The 21,138-nt window shown below is 53.7% G+C and overlaps 2 protein-coding genes across 5 annotated transcripts in view; one reads left to right on the forward strand and one right to left on the reverse strand.

The window, feature by feature from the left end:
- Nucleotides 1-710: 710 nt before the first annotated feature.
- Nucleotides 711-19,183, forward strand: RAB4A (RAB4A, member RAS oncogene family). 4 transcript variants are annotated; one of them, XM_036354650.1, is made up of 8 exons: nucleotides 715-958; nucleotides 10,340-10,420; nucleotides 12,067-12,181; nucleotides 12,724-12,786; nucleotides 14,172-14,326; nucleotides 15,476-15,571; nucleotides 16,179-16,312; nucleotides 18,616-19,183. In XM_036354650.1, exons 1-7 carry the CDS (start codon nucleotides 928-930, stop codon nucleotides 16,292-16,294), a joined length of 657 nt encoding a protein of 218 aa, XP_036210543.1. In that variant the 5' UTR covers nucleotides 715-927; the 3' UTR covers nucleotides 16,295-16,312; nucleotides 18,616-19,183. The 4 variants fall into 4 exon arrangements, with proteins under 4 accessions (XP_036210546.1, XP_036210544.1, XP_036210545.1 ...); XM_036354651.1 differs by lacking the exon at nucleotides 12,724-12,786 and having other exon boundaries at nucleotides 713-958; XM_036354652.1 differs by lacking the exon at nucleotides 10,340-10,420 and having other exon boundaries at nucleotides 714-958.
- The window catches only part of LOC118678747 (centriole, cilia and spindle associated protein), a 29,193-nt gene continuing 15,223 nt past the window's right edge, over nucleotides 7,169-21,138 (reverse strand). The window contains exon 4 of the transcript XR_004975004.1: nucleotides 7,169-7,528. The gene's annotated coding sequence lies outside the window, so the exon portion shown is untranslated. The remainder of the gene's footprint in view (nucleotides 7,529-21,138) is intronic.

Below are 21,138 nucleotides of genomic sequence, written 5' to 3' on the forward strand. Positions count from 1 at the left end.
TGCCCGACCCGAGGGCGCCGGCAGGTGCAGAGCGGAGGCCTCGCCAGCTTGCAGCCCAGGCCTGGCTTCCTGGTGACACGTTAACCAGGGTCCCGGGCGGCTCGTGACAGCCGGAGGACTGTCTCCTCCAGGCCGAGAGCCGCACGCCACGACGAAGCGGGCTGCCGGATGCTCATGCAATAAAAACCCCGCATCCAGGTTTCCCAACGGCTGCGAGAGGGATCCCGTTAAAATGCAAACATACAACAACCAAAAGGAGGCGACGACCTCTTCATCGAGGCGGGTCCCGGTGGCGGAAGGACTGTCTGCCTCCTTGGGGCGGGCACTGGCCAAAAGCTGGACCCCACTGTCCCCCCCTCCCCCCCGCCTCCCGCCCCAACCCCCACCACCCGCGGGGCCGTCCCGCCCACTCTGAATTCAGCCTGCTGCCGGGACTGCGTGCGCATGCGCAACCTCGGGCGGGGCGAGGCTTCGCGCTCTCCTGCGGCCCCTCCCCCTCCTCTTTCCGGGCCCGTCTCGACAACGCGGGGCGGAGTGCGCCTGCGCGACCGCGGGTGGGCGGGGCCTCGCGCTCTCCTGCGGCCCCTTCCCCTCCTCTTCTCCGACCCGTCTCGCCAGCGCGGGGCGGAGTGCGCCTGCGCGACCGCGGGTGGGCGGGGCCTCACGTTCCCTTCCGCCCCTCCCCCTCCTCCGCCTGGGCCCGTCCCGCCGGCGCGGAGCGGAGTGCGCCTGCGCGGAGCCGGCAGTCCCGCTGGGCCGCAGCCGCGGGGTGGCGGGCGGTTGCCTTGGGGACCGCGGGCCCCTCCCTCCTCGGTCCCCGCCCCACGCCGTTCGCCACCGCGACGCGGCGGACGACCCCGGCCCTCCCCTCCCGCCGCCCGGCCGGCGCTGCAGCCGTGACCCGCGAGAGGCGGCGCCGCTCCCAAGATGTCGCAGACGGCCATGTCCGAGACCTACGGTAGGCGGGCGGGGGGCGCGGGCCCGAGGGCGGGCGCGGTCTGCGTCCCAAGTTTCCTCCTCTTCTCCGCGTTTCCTCGGGGTCCGGGCTCCTGGCCCAGGGTTGGGGGGCGCAGCCGAGCCTCCGTTCCTGCGCGGCATTGTCCCCGGGGAGGGATGGGAGGACTTGGGGCGACGCCTGCGTGTCCGGGCGCCTCGGCGGCCCCATCTGACCCCACCCCCCGTCCCTCCCGGTTGGCGATGCTTTTCTTCGCACCCGAATGCGAGGAGTTGTGGGTAGTCGGACCCAGCGCCTCCTCGGAGACCGCCTGCCCCTCTCTCTCTCTCTCTCTCTCTCTCTCTGTCTCTGTCTCTCCCCCCCCCCCCCTTCCTGGTTGCATGATCACCATTTGTAAACGCGTCTTTTGAAGACCAGAAGCCCCTAGAGGCACAGTCCTGAGCGTGTGTGTGTGTGTGTGTGTGTGTGTGTGTGACCTTTGCTTCCCCGGGGAGCACCCACCCCCACAAATAACTGCGAATAAATGAGCGCCCCCTCCCCCCAGGCCCATATGCTGGGTGTCCCCGGTTCTGTTCGGTCCCGCGTGGGAGGCACGCGCCGCTGGGTGGACCCCGGCGTTCTCCGCGGGTCGAAGCGGGGTCACCAGCCCGGGTGGAGACTTGGCGAGTGTGGCTTCGGAGTTTGTGCGCCCCACGAGGGTCCCGCAGGCCCGGCCGCTCCTTCCCCGGGAGTGTGTGTGTGCAAGGGCGCGTGTGCAAGGGACCCCGGGAGCCCGCATGCTGGAGGGCACACTCAGGCTGGTGGCGCCCCCTGTTTTGTAGGGGGGGGGCGGGGGAGGTATAGGGGGGACACAGTGTTAATCCAATTATGACTCTAATGAACGGCTCAAGCCCTGGCAGGACTTGGGAAGGAATGTGGTCTGTGAATGTGCCTTACAAAGATGCTGAACCCCAACAGAGAATCCTAACCCAGCCTGGGGGCCCCCCACCCCGGGAGAGGCGCCCCGGCCAGCACAGCAGAACTGCACATGCCCAGGCCCTGAGAGAGGAGGTCCCCCAAGGGGAGCGTGGTTGAGGCCCCACAGCCCTGGGGAGAAGGGCAAGGGTAAGGCAGAGGGGACCCCAAAAGGTCACAGTGCATTTGCTCCTGTGATGGGCACATGCCTGGTGACCCTGGGGGCAGGGGTCTGCTCCCTAGAAGGCTTCGGGGATCCTGGGGAAGTTGCTGGCCTCCTAAGGACCCCGTGCTGTCACAGGTGCAAAGGCTTAGAACATTGCACCCACGTGGTCCCGGGTTCTCCTAGACTAGGGCAGTGGTTCTCAACCTTCCTCATGCCACGACCCTTTCATACAGCTCCTCATGTTGTGGGGACCCCCAACCATAGAATTATTTTCGTGGCTACTTCATCACTGTGATGTTGCTACTGTTATGAATCGTCATGTAAATAAATACCTGATATGCAGGATGTATTTTCATTGTTACAAATTGAACATAATGAAAGCATAGTGATTTATCTCTTTCTCCCTTCTTCTCTGAAATCAATAAAAACAATATGTTATTATATATGTGTTTTCCTGTGGTCTTAGGCGACCTCTGTGAAAGGGTCGTTCAACCCCCAAAGGGGTCGCGACCCACAGGTTGAGAACCGCTGTGCTAGGGCATCCCAGTCCCATCTCTAAAGCAGACCCGTTTCTCTAGCAGTTTGGGGTTACATACACTCTTGCTTCTCTTTGTTTTCAAGTGCCCCTGACCCCACGGCCCCTTTTTTCTTGAGCCTGGAGGAGGCTCAGGAGGAGGCCTGGACCCCGAGTGGGGGTGCAGAGTGAGCCAGAGGGGCGGGAGGAGCGCAGGAAATGGGGCCCTTATGTTTCTGTTGCCTCCTGTGAGCGTGCCTGGCGCATCCCTGCTTGCCTTCATGGTTCCTTGAACTTTGGAGCCGCACAGTAACTGGTGAAGCTCTGATCACAAGGCTTTGATCATTAGGATTCTTATTTCGTGGTACCTCCCGAATAGGCTTTTACTTGTTACCAACGGAATTTAACCTTTTCCTGTAATAGAGGAAGCCGCTAGAAAGTTCGTTTCAGAAAGAGCATTTGGCAGTTGGCAGTGTCAGCCTGAAGTTAAAAACCACCCCGAACCCAGTCCCAACGCCGTCACCTCCCTATGGACCTTGTGTGCACGGCATTCTTCCCCCAAGGAAAACAGTCAGGGCCGGAACTCGTCTCTTCAGTAGCTGCTAAAAACAATATTTGCCTAACCTTTCCACTCCTTGCTGCTCTAGGCTCACTTTCTCTCTTCTGGAAAGAGGGCTCTGTGCACCTCACCGGGATAAAATGAAAAATAAAGAGCCACCGCTACAGTGTGCTGTTCATCAGCCATATCCCTGCTTTTTCCCACGTTAAGGCCGTATTTCACCTTCCATCGGCTGAGTGGTGTTCATCATTTTGGTGCTTTGAAGCCACTAACCACATGGAAAACATATACTTTACATAATAGTGTGATACAGATTGGCAATCTTAACGGCATAGGTTTCAGATTGAAACCTTCTGTCTGAATGTCCTAAACTGACAATGTTTCCCAAATGTTTGACTCACCGAATTCTTAAAGCCCTGGCCAGTTAGTGTGGGTTCCGCCTGCCGAGGAGCTCCCACCAGCTGAGCCTCGGGGGATCGCAGATTGACTTTAAAGTCCTTTCTGCCCCTGGCTGGTGTGGCTCAGTGCGTGGGCCTGCGGACTGAAGGGTCCTGAGTTCGATTCCCCATCAGGGCACGTGCCCGGGTTTCAGGCTTGATCCCCAGCAGGGGTGTGCAGGAGGCAGCCAATCAATAATTATCTCTCATCATCGATGTTTCTCTCTCTCCCTTCCTCTCTGAAATCAATAAAAATGTATTTAAAAATAAATAAAGTTGTTTCTGATACTAAGAGTTGTGAGATAGACTAACAAATCAAAGAGGTAGTACCAAGCCATGATGTTCAGAAAGGAACTAAGAAGTATGAGTAGTGCTGCCCTGGCAGGTGTGGCTTAGTTGGTTGGGCCTCCTCACCGGCACCTAAAGGTTGCTGGTTTGATTCCCAGTCGGGGCATGTGCCTGGGTTGTGGGCTCAATCCCCATTAGGGGGCGTGCAGGGGGCAGCCGATCCATGATTCTCACATCAATGTTTCTCTCTCCCTCTCCCTTCTTCTCTCTCTAAAATCAGTTAAAAATATTGTTTTAAAGTATAAGTTCAGAAAATGCTACGAAAAAAAGTATTTTAAGGGCTGAGGCAATTTGATAGGAAAAATCTAAGACAAATCTCTATACATTGGAGTTTTTCTACAGTGAAAATTCTTTATGAAACAACACAAATTGTTGGTTCTATGCTAATTATTATTACAATATACCCTTAATGTTTTTATTTTGTGCTTTGTTTTGAAAGTAGTATAGTATTTACCATGTGAGAATTATCGGGAATGTGTGTGTATGTGTGTGTGTGTTTAGAGCAGTGGTTCTCAACCTTCCTAATGCCGCGACCCTTTAATACAGTCCTCATGTTGTGGGGAACCCCAACCATAAAATTATTTTCGTTGCTACTTCATCACTGTCATGTTGCTACTGTTATGAATCGTCATGTAAATATCTGATAGGCAGGATGTATTTTCATTGTGACAAATTGAACATCATGAAAGCATAGTGATGAATCACAACAACAATATGTAATTATGTATGTGTTTTCCGATGGTCTTAGATGACCCCTGTGAAAGGGTCGTTCAACCCCCAAAGGGGTCGCGGCCCACAGGTTGAGAACCGCTGGTTTAGAGGCTTTTGCGGGTTGAACTATGTTCCCCAAAAGACATGCTCAGATCCTGACCCCAGGTCCTGTGACTGTGGCCTTGCTTGGAAATAGGGACTTGGCCGGTTGAGACAAGGTCCCGTTGGGTTGTGGCCCTAACTCAGTGACTGGTGTCCTTGTAAACCAGAGGCATTTGGTCCCAGGCTTGCATGGAGAATGTGATGTGAATTCAGCGCCTGAGACTGGAGTGAGGTAACTCCAAGCCGGGGGTCGCCCCGGGGGCTGGCAGCTCATAGGCAAGGAAGGATCTTTCCCTGGGGCTCCAGAGAGGGCGTGGCCGGCCAGCACCTTGACTTGGGCTCCAGCCCCTAGAGCTGCGAGGCAATACCTGTCTCCTCTAAGCCACCATCTGTCTCCCATGTGCTCATTCACCTAAGAGACAAAGTGACAACCCTTTCTCGCTCTCTTTTTTTTTTTTAAATATATTTTATTGATTTTTCACAGAGAGGAAGGCAGAGAGATAGAGTTAGAAACATCGATGAGAGAGAAACATCGATCAGCCGCCTCCTGCACATCTCCTACTGGGGATGTGCCCGCAACCCAGGTACATGCCCTTGACCGGAATCGAACCCCTTTCAGTCTGCAGGCCGACGCTCTGTCCACTGAGCCAAACTAGTTTCGGCAACCCTTTTTCTCTTTCTCTCCTGGTGGGTGGGCCTGTCACCTGCCCAGTCATCCAGCCAGGCCCTCGAGCATCATCTTATCGCACATGCCTCTCCCTCACCTGCCCCTGCCCCTGCTTGCTGCCCCTCCCGCCCCTCCAGGCCTCTGCAGCCTGCCTGCCCACCCAGAGCCCACCTCCCCGTGCTCCTCCCACAGTGCCAGCACTGCTGATCCTCCCGTATCCTGGTCTGTATCCTGGTCTCCTGAGTCTCGTTGCTTTCTCCGTCTTTTAAACTGACCTCTTCACATAGTTCAGGTTACTGTTTACCCTGCAGGCATCCAGGGCAGGTTCAGTTGAGGCTGGTTTAGTGGATTATGAAGCAGAAAACCCAGCGTCCCAAAGTTCATCGCAGCAGCTTAGCTCACGGCACGGCCCCTGCTCCGCGCCTGGCCCACAGCCTCCCACTCCTGTGCGCCAGGAGGCGAGACAGCTCCTGGGTGAGGGTGAGGGTGGCGGTGGGGGTGATTAGAAGGGGACTTGGTGACATTATTTAGGGCCCTGGGGACTTAAGCCACAGCTTCGCAGAAAAGTCAGGATAAGTTAATGGTATTTCCAAGGGCCTTTGATTTGAGCTCCTTGAAAGACAATTTCATGTCGGCATAATGTGAACTTTACTTCTCACTATGATAAGGGTTCTATCTCTTCCGTAATTGATCATATCACCAACAGTCTCAACCTTTGGGCCCCTTTCTTTTTTTTCTTTTTAATATGTTTTTATTGATTTCAGAAAGGAAAGGAGAGGGAGAGAGAAACATCGGTGAGAGAGAAACATCAGTCGCTGCCTCCTGCACACCCCCAACTGGGGATCGAGCCCACAGCCCGGGCATGTGCCCTGATCCGGAATCATAGGTCGGGCTCAGCCCCTGAGCCACGCCGGCTGGGCAAGGCCCTTTCCGTAGAGTCAGCCAGCACAGGCGTCTGTGCAAGGCCCACGCTCACTGCGCTCTCTGCCCGCCCGGCCTGGCGTGGGCTGTGCCCTGCTGTTTGAAGAAGACTGGACTGTTGTTTCTCTGGAGCCGTGAGTGTGGACTAAAGCAAAGGGACATGCAGGCTGCTGTTGAAAGGCTGGATGAAGTCACCCGGGCTTAAGGGATGGTGGCTCTAGTACAACAGGCCAGTCAAGTCAGCACCGTGGCCACACGCTTTCTTCCTTGTAATTCCCCTTAAGGCTGCCAAGCAAAGTGGAGAGAGATTCGGCCAGTACAGACCCATCCCGGGGAGTGCTGGGCATGACTCCTGAGGACACGCCAGGTGCAGCCCGACACTCACAGCGGTGACCTCTCGGTGACAGGACTAGGGAGCTTGTCTTTTACTTCTCTCCTACGCTGTACTTTGGGCACTTAGGAAGTCTTAAAAAGCAATAGTCATAAAATGCTAATGAATTATGAATGAGAATATACTTTAGAGGGAAGTTTATCGTTTGCCAATGAATTTTTAATCACGCAGGAAAGACACTGGGACTTACAAACAAGGCATCTCTCTTTGTTACAGTTAGAAACAGCATGATCTGCAGTGTCCTCAGTGTTCGGCCTGTTCTCTGTCCATCGTTCACGCTGGCAAGTGCAGGACCCTCCCCAGCTGCAGGCCCCTCTCCGCGCGGCCGGGAGTGTGCGGGTCTGCTCTTCAGTGCAGGCAACTCCCGGCTGGGACAAAGCCCATCTTTCCTGAAGACCAGACCATCCGCTCTCTGAGAGCCGGGGGAGGGGGGGGGGGGGGAGGCGGTGTTTAGGCGGCTTTCTGTCCATCGCAGTGTGTGTGTGTGTTTCCCAAACAGCTTCAGGGAACCCAGAGGCCCTGTGTGATGCCGTGTGAGCGGTGATGGACTTCCCTCTCAGGTGCAGAATAGGGTCCAGAGGCCAGGTGCATAGGAATCTTGAAGACTTAGTGCATCCTTTTCCTGTGGTGGGAGTCATACCCTTTCCCATCGTCACCACATCAATGCGACTGGAAGGAAGGCCTCGCTCGCAGACAGCATGTCCGCCTTAGAGGGTGGACGGGCGTCCTTTCAGGAAATGGTGCACCTGGTCAGTTCACGGCCTGGGCAGAGAGCTGCCGCCTGGCTGAGGATGGCCTGGTACCTGGAGAGAAAACGTGATGATCAGATGGCGGTGGTCAGCCATGGAGGTGACAGATGGAAAAGACGGGCTTTGGGCGCCCCTGTGGGGACTGTGCTGAGCCCGGACATGGCCTGGGGCCCCGTGGCTGACTGTGCTGACAGGTGTATCAGGTGATCGAATCCGTGGCCAGCAAACATTCCAATGCCTGGCATTTGACAGTGAAGTAAACATTTGTTAAATGAGCACCCCTGGTTCTAAAGCCAGGCTTACTTACCAGCCTCTGACTAATGGACTCTGTATGATCAAACATAAATAGTACGCTCCACTAACTGCAGTCTTTGCCCCTCCCTTTCCCTCTTATTCTACCTGCCTCCTCGGTCACCTGCTCCCCTGCTGCCCACACCTTCCTTCCCTCCGAGGCCAACCTGTCCCTGAGGCTGCTGCTCCATCCCCCCAGCCCGGGCACCAAACATGTCATGTGAAGTCCAGGCCATCTTACGTCCTGTGCTCTGCTAACCCCTCACTGCGTTCACTGGTGACCTGGTGACCCCTTATTCGGCAGGGTCACCTGGCTCCTCGTCTTGCTGTCCCCCCACCTCCTCCCTGACCTGCTCCATCAGCAGCTCTAACCTTCACTAACTCTGCAAGCCCTTGACCTGCCTTTCCGTGGGTGACGGGGAGGGAAAGGTGCCCGACTGAAGACACTCCCTCTCAACCAGGGACCTGTCCTGCCCCCCGCTATCCTTCCCCTTTTCCTCTTCTCGGAAGAAAGGTCTCTCCCTGCCTGAGGCTGGCCCTGCCTCTACCCTGGCCTCCCCTCAGGTATCAGCTCCCATCAGCAGCCTCCTTCCCTTCCCACTGGCAGCTCCTGTGTCCGCCTGCACCCCGCACCCTCCCAGAACTTCCCACCGCAGCCCCGCTTCCCGCTTCTCGCACTAGTGAGAGTGGTCAGTCCTTCGTCTGCAGCGTCTTCGTTGTTCTTTGGCTGCTGCTCTCCCCGCCTCCCGGGAGGTTGGTTTCACCGGGGGGGGGGGGGGGGGGGGTGAGGGTCACTTGGACACAGCAACCTTTCTTTTTTTTATTCAGAGAAGGGAGAGAAACATCAGTGGTGAGAGAGAATCATGGACCGGCTGCCACCCGCACGCCCCACACTGGGGATCGAGCCCACCGCCTGGGCCTGTGCCCTGACCGGGAATCGAACTGGGACCTCTTGGTTCCCAGGTTGATGCTCAACCCCTGAGCCACACCGGCCGGGCAGGACACTGCACCTTTATCTTAGCTTCTCTGTTCAGAGTCGGCCCTGATAAGAACTGCCTCCCCGAGTCCCCACCGTGTTGGCTCATGGGTATTCAAGCGTCCTCTCTCTAAACATGTCGTCATTTTGCCACACGGATTCCTCCTCAGGACCTTTAGTGTTTCTTGCCTCAGTGGCTGGTATCACACCGGCTGGCTCCCTGCGCCAGAAACCAGGGAAGCTGCTCCGCTGAGGCCATGGTCCCCGCAGCCAAGGCCACCCGCCGTTCACGTCTGACCTTTGAAACCTTAAAAGCAAAAGCTTGTGGGAGCAGCTGGGAAGGCAGGGGTCAAAGGTCATCTCATGAACCAGCTGGGCCTGCCTTTCCTTGAAGACCCACGTCCGCTGTTGCACACACCCGCCCCGCCCGGTTCCTGCTGTCGGGCTGATGCCTCGTGCCTGCAGTGACTGCCTCCAGAATGTTCTCACCTTTCCAATCGGATCCTCCTACCATTGCACACTGACTCCCCACCTCCCCTCCCAGCCCTGGCAGCCCCTCCTGCCTTCTGTCCCTAGGAGTGCGATGACCTCTAGGTCCCTCACGCAAGTGGACTGGCTTACCCCACTTAGCATGACGTCCTCCAGATTCATCCATGTGCATGTGCAGAATGTCTGTCCTTTGTCAGGCTGAGTCATCTTGCCTGTGTGCACAGACCATATTTTGTTTATTTATCCCTCGATGGCTACTGTGAATAATGCTGCAATGAGCATGGGGTGGCCTGCTTTTACAATGCAACGAGAAGCATAAAACTGTTGGTATCTTTAAATGCTAACAGTTCTAATGGCACTATTCTATAATTTTAGTTGCCTATCATCACTTGAAAATCATTTGGGGTGGAATAGACTTCATCTTTGAGTGATGATATAGTCTGAAGAAACAAGTCATAGCTAAGCATCACAGAGAAATAGAGTGTTTGGGCTCCACCGGGGAGAGGAGGAGGCAGCTAGAGGGCTTGGTTTGGTTCTGGAAAGGGAGTGGGGTGTCAGGGAGGGAGGGAGGCGGGCAGAGAGAGCAGGGCCACAGTGAGCCGGAGCAGGGCTAGGTGGGTCGGGGTCACAGTGGGGTGGGAGCGGGGTTGGCTCTGCAGCCCCAGGCTGAGAACTCGGGTTTTTTGCCAACAGGAAAGGCAAAATGGGTCACCCCGGCAGTGCAGGCCGCCGATGCTGCGTCAGGCTAACTCATTCCCATCTGGAAGCCCTTTATTTCCATGTTATGGAAAATAACACCCCCAGTTAAATGCATGCCTCTGTTTAAAGAATAAACAAAGAACAGTGTCTGGCCCTGCTGACGTGGCTCCGTCACTGAGCATTGACCTGTGATCCAGAAGGTCACCGTTCGATTCCCGGCCAGGGCACATGCAAGCTCGATCCCCAGTGTGGGGCGTGCGGGAGGCAGCCGACCCATGATTCTCTCTCACCATTGATGTTTCTCTCTCTCTCCCTCTCCCTTCCTCTCTAAAATCAATAAAAAATATATTTATATTTTTAAATTTATAGCACCTGTTTTAAGGTTATTTTTCACGGTCTTTGTTTTTCAGATTTCTTGTTTAAATTCCTGGTTATCGGAAATGCAGGAACTGGCAAGTCGTGCCTGCTTCATCAGTTTATTGAAAAAAAATGTAAGTGACCTTGAGCCTCAACGTCCACACATGTCTTCCAGGCGCATCTCCTGCTCTGCTAGCCCAGAGCCCAACTTCTGAATGTATTTTCAGGAAAGCAGTCATAGTTTAAAATACTTGAAAAGAATGTTAAAAGTTTGTTATTGAGCTTTCTGTAATATGACTGAATTTTTATCATGTTAGCATTTCAGTTTTATTCATTTACAGTTGTGAGTGTGGGAAACAGTTTCATTCTTGCATTATCGCTTATTAATGTATTATTTCCATACGAACAACTGTCACCCTGCTTTTGCCCACCTTGCGTGAGATCCCTCGGGTGAGGGGTAAAATGGAGGGAAAGAGACAGCATGGGTGTCTTGGCCAGGAGCTTCGAGGACGGATAAAACTCTGGAAATGGCTTCTGCTCCTTCGTTGCCATCCACCGAGAGTTGGTCAGGGCCCGGGGCATGGCCCCGGGGGTGAGGCACGGACCAGGTTACTGATGGCACTGGGCGCTTGGTCCGTGTTTCCTTACCAGTTGCTGAGACAGCATCGTACCGTCTCAGAACAAATACCCAGAGGACCTTGGGGCAGGTGCCAGCCTGCCCGCCTCTCTCCCTCCCCTGATGGTCGCCCCCTACCTCCTGACGATGGCTGTCAGCATGGTCCGTGGGAATGATGGTCAGCTTCCACCGCCTTCCTCCTGTGGCCACGGTGAAGCAGGACGCCCCTGGCCTTCAGTCAGCACCCCTTGAAGGCTCTGACTCCGAGGTGTGCTGGTAGCTTGCTTCTAGCGGAGGTCCACGCTAGCCCTGCACCACCTGGGCGGGAGGCCGGAAGGGAGTCCGTTTTGACCTTGACCCCCGCCTCCAGGAGACCAAGCTCAGCTGTCACCTGGGTCCCAGGCTTCTGTGCAGTGACCTTTGTCTTGCAGTGTGAATAGAAGCTGGTCGGTGGCCTGGTAGCCAGGGGCACGTTTAGCCCGTCCTTCAGCACCACACGTTCTGCAGGCAGCTCGTTGCGGTTGGGGTTAGCAAACTGCTTGTCTGCCTGCTCCCTGCCATGCAGGCCCATGGTGTGGGCTGCGCCTACAGTCCATCCCAAACACTGCCGCACGGCACACGCTCCTGGAAGCTCACGGCTGCACTGCGCAGAGTTCTGTTTGGGGGGTTGCTTTTTGATTTGTTTTGTTTACTCTTATCTTTTTCCCCCCTTAATCTTTGGTCTCCATCAGGTTTCTTTTGGGGGCTTTTTATTGCCTCTTATTTCTTTAGAATGTTTACCAAATAGCTGAAACCCTCCCTCCCTCATTATTGGCCGAGTCGCAGGTCTGTCCTGGGAGGTGGGTCCTTGAAGGCGGCCCCGGGGATGTAGTGCAGCTCCGGTGTGAGCTCAGCGGGGACCGGGCGCCCGGCCCGCATTCGGCTCGCGCTAGGCTGTGAGTGTCTGGTTTGTCGTAGGGGTTTTGAGAAAGCGCTGTGTTGTCTCTGAGAACAGGGACTGTGCGTTGTTTCAAACTGCGTGCTTACCAGCCGACCGTTGAAATGAATGGCTGCGTGAATGGCATTCTCCATTGGTTAAGCCTTGACCTCCGTGTCGCTTGTTTACATCTGTAAGCCTGCTCCTAATGTTCTGGAACGAAATGTCTTGTTCTTTTTCTTTTCCAGTCAAAGATGACTCCAATCATACCATAGGAGTGGAATTTGGTTCAAAGATAATAAATGTTGGTGGTAAATACGTGAAGTTGCAGATATGGGATACAGCCGGCCAGGAGCGATTCAGGTAGCTCTAACATGATGAAACTATTTGAAGATTGCATTAGAAATGGTCAATGACTATGTTCTCCTAACCTGTGCGGCCCCCCAGCCCTGTGCTCAGATGTTAGGGACTTCCCCTCAGAAGCTTTAAGAAACAAGCAGAAAGTCAGTTTCTGGGCTGCCTCCTGCACACCCCGCACTGGGGATGGAGCCCGCAACCCGGGCCTGTGCCCTGACCGGGAACCGAACCGTGACCTCCTGGTTCATAGGTCGATGCTCAGCCACTGAGCCACACCGGCCGGGCGCAGCGTCCACTACCTAAAGGGTCCATGGAAGTCTGTCTGGAGGCAGTGCCCCTCTTAGAGCACGACTTGTCCCAGCCGATGTCCCCACCCCCGTCGTCCCTGTGACCTGATGAGACAAGAACAGCTGCTCATGTTCAGATTCTGAATCGTGTCTTAAGGCGGCACCTGGCTGTTTGCCAGGCCCAGCGGGTGCTTCTGAGCAGGGACACGGTGCCCAGTGGCCCGGCTCTCGGTGGTCAAAGTGAGCGCGTGCCTCTTTCAGGTCCGTGACCAGGAGCTACTACAGAGGCGCCGCCGGGGCCCTGCTCGCCTACGACATCACCAGGTAACGCAGCCCCACCCGGTCCAGGCGCACCTGCGCCCAGGGGTGCCCGCGGCTGTGGGGCTGGGAGTCGGGGAGCCCTCGCCCTTTCCCTGGGGCCTCGGAGGCTCGGAGCAGCCCTGCCAGGACGGCACCCGTAAAGGAGCATGTGCGTCAGGTCAGAGGAGCATCGCTGTGTTTGTTAACACGATGCTTTGACACGTCCCTGAAGGTTCTCGAAGGGCAGCCTCACCTGGGTAAATTGTTAACAATACTTTTTTTCACATTTTTATTGATTTCAGAGAGGAAGGGAGAGAGAAACATCCATGATGAGAGAATCATTGATCGCTGCCTCCTGCATGCCCCCTACTGGGGATCAAGCCCACAACCCCAGGTCTTGACCAGAATTGAACCTGGGACCCTTCAGTAGGCAGGCTGACACTCTATCTACTGAGCCAGACCGACCAGGGCTATTAGCAGCACTTGACATTGACCGAGGTTGAGGGCACAGGCTGTGGCTCCCAGCGCCTGGCAGCTGGTCCCGTTCTGGTCCCGTGTGGCGTCCTCAGGCGAGGTGCTCCCGCTTCCCTGTCACGTGGGTGATGGGGATGGTGTGGTCCTGGTGCGGTTACCGGGCAGCTCAGTGAGTTACTGCAAAGCCCCGGCACAGCATAGGGGTCCCAGCCTGCACCGTCCTGTGTGTCCCTGTCATCCATGTCACAATGAAAGGACATTCACAGGTCGGCTCCTGGGTCTCACTCACCCCGTGTCAAGTGCTCAGGAGCCACGTGGTGCAGGTGCTGCAACTCGCCTCCTGCAGAAACCCAATGGGTCTGAGGCAGCCCCGGCACAACGCTCCCCGCTGGGTCTTTCTGGGGAGGAACTTGCCCACTAGGGGGCGCTGCTCTACGGACACATGCCTGCCTGTGTGTGGCAATGAGGCGCTCTGACAGAGGTGCGCAGCTCCGGCCTGACCCACCCCACGCACCAGTGGCGACAGGCGCAGCTGGCGGCCAATGCATGGAGGCTGAGGCCATCACGGGTGCCAGGAGAGGCGTCCTTGTACAGAAGCACAGTGGCCACCTATCAGCAAAGCCCTGCTGTGACCTGGCAGCGAGGGAGCTCCGTGTCCCAGGAGCTCAGTCAGTATTTGCAGAATGAAGGATGGACACAGGGACTTTCTCCTTTTGCACCTTCACGGGGTAACAGAAAGCAGCCGAGGCCATTTCCCCGGAGACAGCAGAGCGAACCCTGTGGGTGTGGTGTGCACGGGTGTCGGGCTGTCTGGTTGCCTAGAGGTGCTGGTGCGCCCCTGGCGTGGCTGGCGCAGTGTGAGTGTGTGAACGAGCGGGAAGAGTTGCCTGTTGTATAAAATACATGTATTATTCTCACAATCTTATGTTACGCAGCCGAGAAACCTACAATGCGCTTACTAATTGGTTAACAGATGCCAGAATGCTCGCCAGCCAGAACATCGTCATCATCCTCTGCGGGAACAAGAAGGACCTGGACGCGGACCGGGAAGTGACTTTCTTAGAAGCCTCCAGATTCGCTCAAGAAAATGGCAAGTGACCTTTGACCTATGGCTGCTGCTCTGATGGCAGGTGTGGGGGTCATAGCATTGCTTTCAGCATAAAATGGCTCCTGGGGTTTTAAGGTTGAACTATATTTAGGAAAAGCAGACCTTCCAGTTGTTGACTGCAGATTGAGACATTTAGCCTATTTTCACAGTATGTCATCTGCCCATACGGTTACTGTGATGATAAAAGCAAAGGTGTTAATGTTCCATGATGACTTTCAGGCTAGGATCGTTACATGTTACAGGTCTTGGTTTAAAGTAAAATGGATAACAAAATTCTTAAAGGCTCTAGTCAGATGATGTCATGTTTTTGATGTAGTTTGACACGAAGATGGTGTATCAGATCACATCCATTTTTCTCTCTCTCCCTCCCTCCCTCCCACTGTCTGTAAAGCCATGGAAAAAACATACTCATGTGAGGATTTTAAAAAGATAGATAAATAGATAGATAGATAGACGGATGGATGGATGATAGATAGATGAAAGAGAGAAAGAGAGAGAGAGAGAGAGAGAGAGAGAGAGAGAGAGAGAGAGAACGAACATCAGCCACCATGAGCTCATAAAGAAGCTGGTTAGGAATACAGAGGCTCAGACGTGGAGGCTCAGGGGGTTTAGGTGTCATCTAAAGGCACCTCCTTTCCCACATGGGGAACTGTGGCCCCAGAGGCTGAGGTGCTGCAGGAGTTCGGGCCGCTGCCTGCTGGGCTGGGGCTGCTCTGTACAGAAGTGGGAACTCGCGGAAGCCCTCCTCATGGTCAGAATGACAAGCTGCAGTGTAGCCCCCCAACGTAAACACTTGCACGTTATATCTGGGGTGACGTGAAGCTCATTGTTACGTGTCTGTATGCGCAGCCAGCCTGGGCCCTCACCTCACATTGGCTTGCTCCTTCTCGCCCTCAGATGGAGGTGCTGGTACCAGATGCCAGTGCTTCTCAGAAAAGGGTGGGCCGCTTCTAACGTTTAAAAATAGATATTGACACTTACTGGCTTTATATTTACAGAGCTACATGGTTTTAAGTAATAAATGACAGTCCACCTGCTACTCGAGGGCAATACTAAACAGGCTCTTAGGAATTGGGTAATTCTGATCGTCTCCTAAACGTGGCTGTGCGTTTTGTCTCCTGTCCCTTTTAGAACTGATGTTTTTGGAAACGAGCGCCCTGACGGGGGAGAATGTGGAAGAGGCCTTCGTTCAGTGCGCAAGGAAAATCCTTAACAAAATCGAATCAGGTAACCTTCACTGGGCCGGGCTCCTTGGGCATGTGGGTCGTTGCCACAGATAACGCGTGAATAACCTTTTGTCATTCACTTCGCGCGTGTGAATGTCCGTGTAGGATCAGTTCCCCGGGGGGACTTGCTGGTCAGGGACCTCCAGCTTCTGGAATGGAGGTCAAGGCCGTCACCTCCTGTCGGGGGCTGCAGCAGCCGGCCCTCCCTCCCCACCACGGGCCAGGAATGAGAGGCTCCTTCCACTGAGCCCTGCTGTGTCATTTTACCAGCCTGGTGGGTGAAAAGGGATGTCTTTGTAGTTTAATTTTACATTAACTTACCTTTATGTGCATCATTAGTCACATGAGTTCCTAAGTCAACAAGTACAAAGAAAGGGTACAGTGACAGGCCCCTCCACTGCTGCCCGCCCGTCCCGTCTGAAGTCAGCCATTATTACCAGTTCTCTGTGCCTTTCAGACCTTTGTGCTGTGCAAGTAAACTTGCATGTATCTATATTTTCCTCTTTATGAGAAACAGGGGTGTGTGTGCATGGTAGATATTTGTTCCTGAATGTATTTGGGGGTCACAGAAACAAAAACCTTTTTTAAAAGACTCGCTTGTTCCTCAGGTGAGCTGGACCCAGAAAGGATGGGCTCAGGCATCCAGTACGGAGACGCGGCCTTGAGGCAGCTGCGCTCGCCGCGCCGCTCGCAGGGCCCGGGCGCTCAGGAGTGCGGCTGCTAGACCAGCGGGAGGGCAGAGGTAGGTGCCCCCGTCAGGGGCCCTGGGGCCCCCCCCCCCCCCTTCACTGCCTGGTTTTCCACACGCGCCTCATGCAGGGACTATTACAGGCCTTGCAGCTACACCTGGGAAGGAGAGGCGGGCACATCGTTACGTGTTAGGTATTCTCGGGAGTGGAATACTCCCTCTTCTCAGGCTCACATGGGACATTCACCAAATAGACTACATTCTGGGCTATAAAACTCACATTAACATATTTAAAAGAAAACAAACCCTACAGTGTCTGTTCTCAGACAACAGAAGGATAACTGGGAAATCCAAAATACATGGAAATTAACATACTTCTGAATAACTTGTGTTAAAAAAGAAATCTCGAGAATTTTTAAAATATTTTAAGCAAAAATTTTTTTTAACCCAAATGAAAATCAAAACATGACAGCCCTAGCCGGTTTGGCTCAGTGGATAGAGCATCGGCCTGCGGACGCAAGGGTCCCAGGTTTGATTCCGGTCAGGGGCATGTGCCTCGGTTGCGGGCACATCCCCAGTAGGAGGTGTGCAGGAGGCAGCTGATCGATGTTTCTGTCTCATTGATGTTCCTAACTCTCTATCCCTCTCCCTTCCTCTCTGTGAAAAATCTATAAAATATATTTTTTAAAAAAACACAAAAAAAAACATAACATTAAAATTGGGGGGATGCAGCAAAAGCAGTGCTTAGAGGGAAATATATAGCATTGAATGCATATATTAGAAAAGAAAACCTAAATACAGTCCCTATGTGTACACACAGAGAAAAGGAGGAAAAAAGAGCAAATTAAATCCAAAGCTGGCAGAAGAAATAAGAATTAGAACAGAAATTGATGAAATTAAAACTAAAATCAGTAGAGAAAAATCAACAAAACCAAAGCTAAAAGATTAAAAAAATCAGTAAGCTTCTAACCAAGCTAAGAAAAAAAGATCGCAAATTACAAATATCAAAAGTGAAAAAAAGAACATCACTAAGCAGATCCTATGGACATTAAAAGGAAAACTCTGAACAGCTCTACATCCACAAATTTGATGACCTAAAAGGTGGTCGGCAAACCTCAGCTCGTGAGCCACATGAGGCTCTTTGGCCCCTTCAGCGTGGCTCTTCCACAAAATACCGGCTCTTCCACAAAATACCGACTTCTGCGCATGGGCCACGAAGTTTCAATCCCACCGTACATGCGCGCCCATACGTGGTATTTTGTGGAAGAGCCGCACTGAAGGGGCCAAAGAGCCGCATGTGGCTCACGAGCCGCGGTTTGCCAAGCCGCAGACCTAGATGAAATAGACCAATTCCTTGAAAGACTCAATTTGTCAAAACTCACACAAGAAGAAACAGACCATTAGAATAGGCCTACTAGTATATCTATTAAAAAAAAATGAGCCAGTGATTAAAACCTTCCAAAACAGAAAGCATCCGTCCCAGATGGGGTAACTGGTGAATTCTGCCGAACATTTAAGGGAGAAATTACACGGATTTTCTGCAGTCTCTTTCTTAGGGCACATGCAGAGGAAATGCTCCTGAACTCGTTCTGTGCGGCCAGCATTGCCCTCATTCCCAAACCAAAGACATTACAAGAAAACGACAGACCAATATCTCGAACACAGATGCACAAATCCTCAAAAAAATATTAGCGAATGAAACCCAACAGTGCACAGAGAGAACCACATACCCTCTCCGCGGGGTTTATCCCTGGCGCCAGCTGTCGGCATCCCACAGGCTGGGCCATCCTGAGGCTCTCGCTCAGGAGCGAAGGAGGGGCGGAGTTGCTGGGAGTATCAGTCTTCTGCCACCAGGTCGGCGAGGCGGCTTTCTGGGGTGAATTGAAGTCTGAATGAATGTGCCTGTTGCTAAAAGAGGAGGCTCATTTGTCAAATTCTCAAGTGGAGACTTTAACTTTGTAAAATATGTTTTATGGATTTCAGAGAGAAAGGAAGTGGAGGGGGGAGGTGACATCCATGATGAGAGAGAATCACTGATCGGCTGCCTCCTGCACGCCCCCCACTGGGGATGGAGTCCACAACCCGGGCATGTGTCCTGACCGGGAATTGAACTTGACCTCCTGGTTCATAAGTCGATGCTCAAGCCCTGAGCCACACCAGCCAGCAGGATTTTAACTTTAAAGCGTCCTCTTTTTCCCATTTACCACAGTGGCCTTTTGACAGATAGTCAACGTTATCTAGTAGGCAGCCATTGGAATAAAAGTTGGAAGTATTCACTACTCCCTTCGGGGTTTGAAACTGCTTGTTTGTACATTGACAGTTATGCATATTTCTAAATCGTTCTTCATATTTTGTAGGTGTTCGAACAGTGGTATTTGGGAAGCAATTGTTGGAGCTGAAGAAGAAGTTTTTTTACCACCATCCTTTTCTACTTTATGCAGAAGTAGATCTTTGTGCAGGAAAAAAAAGTGATTGGGTGTGTGTAAGCCTGTAAATGTGCACAGCAAACCACGTGGTAAATCGAATTCCATGGACAATGCCATGAAGTGTACATGTATGTAAACTGTCCTGTCCCATGTTCCCTTCCCTGGGGTTAATCCTGGCTGTGTACTGTATATACTCGAGCCCCCGTGTCCCTGCAGCATGGTATCTCATGTATGATATAATAGAATGTTACACTAACGGCGGTCCAATATTTTATTTTTTGTAACCATATGAACGAAAGCCTGCAGGTGTGAGTGCGCCTGGCCCCTCGCGCTGGCTGTGTCGCACGTGGGTGATGTTCGTGACCTGCTCCGCTCCGCGGCGGTGGCCAGGGCAGAGCGGTTCATGCCGTTTGCCGCGGTCCGCGGGGCGTCTCGGGGCGTCGCCGGGAGCGCTGTCAGTAATTAGGCACCGAAATAAAGCCCAAATGGAGTTTTCCTCCGAACCTGACTGTCCCGCACTCTGTTGGTTTTAAAGCATCTCCATCCGGGTCCACTCAGGAGGGAGGCCCAGTCCCTGCTGCTCTGGGCGCTGCGGCCCCCCAGGCCCCGGCCTCACCAGACGTGAGGGTGATGGACAGCGGGCCCCTGGTCCTGCCGGAAACCACAGGGCTCGGGCCTCACTGCCGCTTTCCAAGCCTGTTTCTGTCCCGTGTTCCTTCTAAGGAAACCGCTCAGTGGCGTTGATATTAAAGGGATGCCACTGAGGCTCCGCACGGTGTTGCTGAACACTTCACGCCTTAGTCATCAGGTCCACACGCGGCTGACTCACGTGAGGCTGACGATGTATGTGGTATTGCAAGGACTCGTCCTAATATTTTAAAACGTCAATGAAAAACACAAATAGAACCGTTCTTTCCCGCTGAAGCTGGAAAGGGAAAGGCATCTTCGCTCGGATGCGCTCTCCCACTGGCCTCTCTAGTTCCCGCTGAGCCCACCCCGCGGCTGCGGCTGCTTTGCGGTCTGGTTTTGTTCGACAGAGCGAACGGCAGTACCGCCCTGGGAGGCACCTGGCATAAAACATCAGTACGCATCCGTCTTAGCTCTTTCCCTTTTGCGTTTAAAAAGCCTGGGTATTTTACTCTGGAAAGATGGAGCAGGAAGCCGATTCTCGGACGGGGCTCCCGGGCCGACCTCCCTGGAAGCGGTCCGGCCAGTGCCTCTGGCCTCGTCCTTCGTTCACCGGCAGGAGTGTTTAAAGAGAAGTGGGAGGCTGGTTTGTAAGCGAGTCTGTTAGCGCAACCACAGGTACTGCAGACGCCTTCCACATCCTCTGACCAATAAAAGTTGCTGGATTCCAGCCCCCGGTGATTCTCAGGGAGAGCATTCAGGGGAGGGGGGGGGAGCCGAGGGGATTGGCCAGTGCAGGGCTCCCTGGCACCACCAGCCGATCCTGGCTCCCAACAACAGGGGCGTGTCCTGCAATGGTTCAGTTCCCACGCTGTCCACCTGGGGGCAGTATCGGACCCCACAGGCACACACCTCAGGCGCCAACCACAAGAGTCCAGGTAGTTCCCTGTGCTGCCCACCTGGCCATAATCCGCGTTCCCACACCCCTCCTTGGGTGCAGCTCGCAGCGGTTCTCAACCTGTGGGTCGCGACCCCTTTGGCAGTCAAACGACCCTTTCACAGAGGTCGCCTAAGACCATCCTGCATCTCAGATATTTACATGACGATTAATAACAGTAGCAACATGACAGTGATGAAGTAGCAACGAAAATAATTTTATGGCTGGGTCACAACATGAGGAACTATTTAAAGGGCCAGAAGGTTGAGAACCACTGAGCTAGAGCAGTGTGGATCAGTGGTTGAGCATCAATCTATGAACCAGGAGGTCACGGTTCGATTCCCAGTCAGGGCACAGGCCCAGGTTGCGGGCTCCATCCCCAGTGGGGGGCATGCAGGAGGCAGCCGATCCATGGTTCTCTCTCATCATTGATGTTTCTCTCTCTCTCCCTTCTGAAATCAATAAACATATTTTTAAAAAGGAAGCCATTTATTCTGTAAGCAGCACCCGCACGGGCTTGGAGCACCGTGGTTATGGAGCAGCCGCACGGGAGCCCCTGGGACATCAGGAAAGTGGGGCGGGGGTGCCCTCGGAAGGCGGGGGAGCAGCAGCCTGGCCTACTTAGCCAGGGCCCAGGTCCCGCGGAAAAGACCTGATGAGCTTCAGCTGCTTTCACTGTTGGCTTAACAGGCTTGTTAACATGTTATTCCTTCGAAAACCTGAGTCTTTTTTAATATATGCAAATTCGGCTATTTTATTTACTCCTCATTCAAGGATTTTCTTATCGATTTTAGAGAAAGGAAAGGAAAGAGAGAGAAGGTGGGAGAGCAATGCGAGAGAAACATCGACCAGTTGCCTCCCGTACATGCCCCCACCTGGGACTGAAGCCG

The sequence above is a fragment of the Myotis myotis genome, unplaced genomic scaffold (assembly GCF_014108235.1).
Source record: "Myotis myotis isolate mMyoMyo1 unplaced genomic scaffold, mMyoMyo1.p scaffold_m19_p_21, whole genome shotgun sequence".
Classification (NCBI taxonomy): Eukaryota; Metazoa; Chordata; class Mammalia; order Chiroptera; family Vespertilionidae; genus Myotis; species Myotis myotis.

Bases quoted from the DNA above. Each gene is read 5' to 3' on its own strand.
- RAB4A (XM_036354650.1), top strand. From the start codon at position 928: ATGTCGCAGACGGCCATGTCCGAGACCTACG. The intron at 959-10,339 runs GTAGGCGGGCGG...TTTGTTTTTCAG, and splicing joins GGCCATGTCCGAGACCTACG to ATTTCTTGTTTAAATTCCTG. The intron at 15,572-16,178 runs GTAACCTTCACT...CTTGTTCCTCAG, and splicing joins CCTTAACAAAATCGAATCAG to GTGAGCTGGACCCAGAAAGG.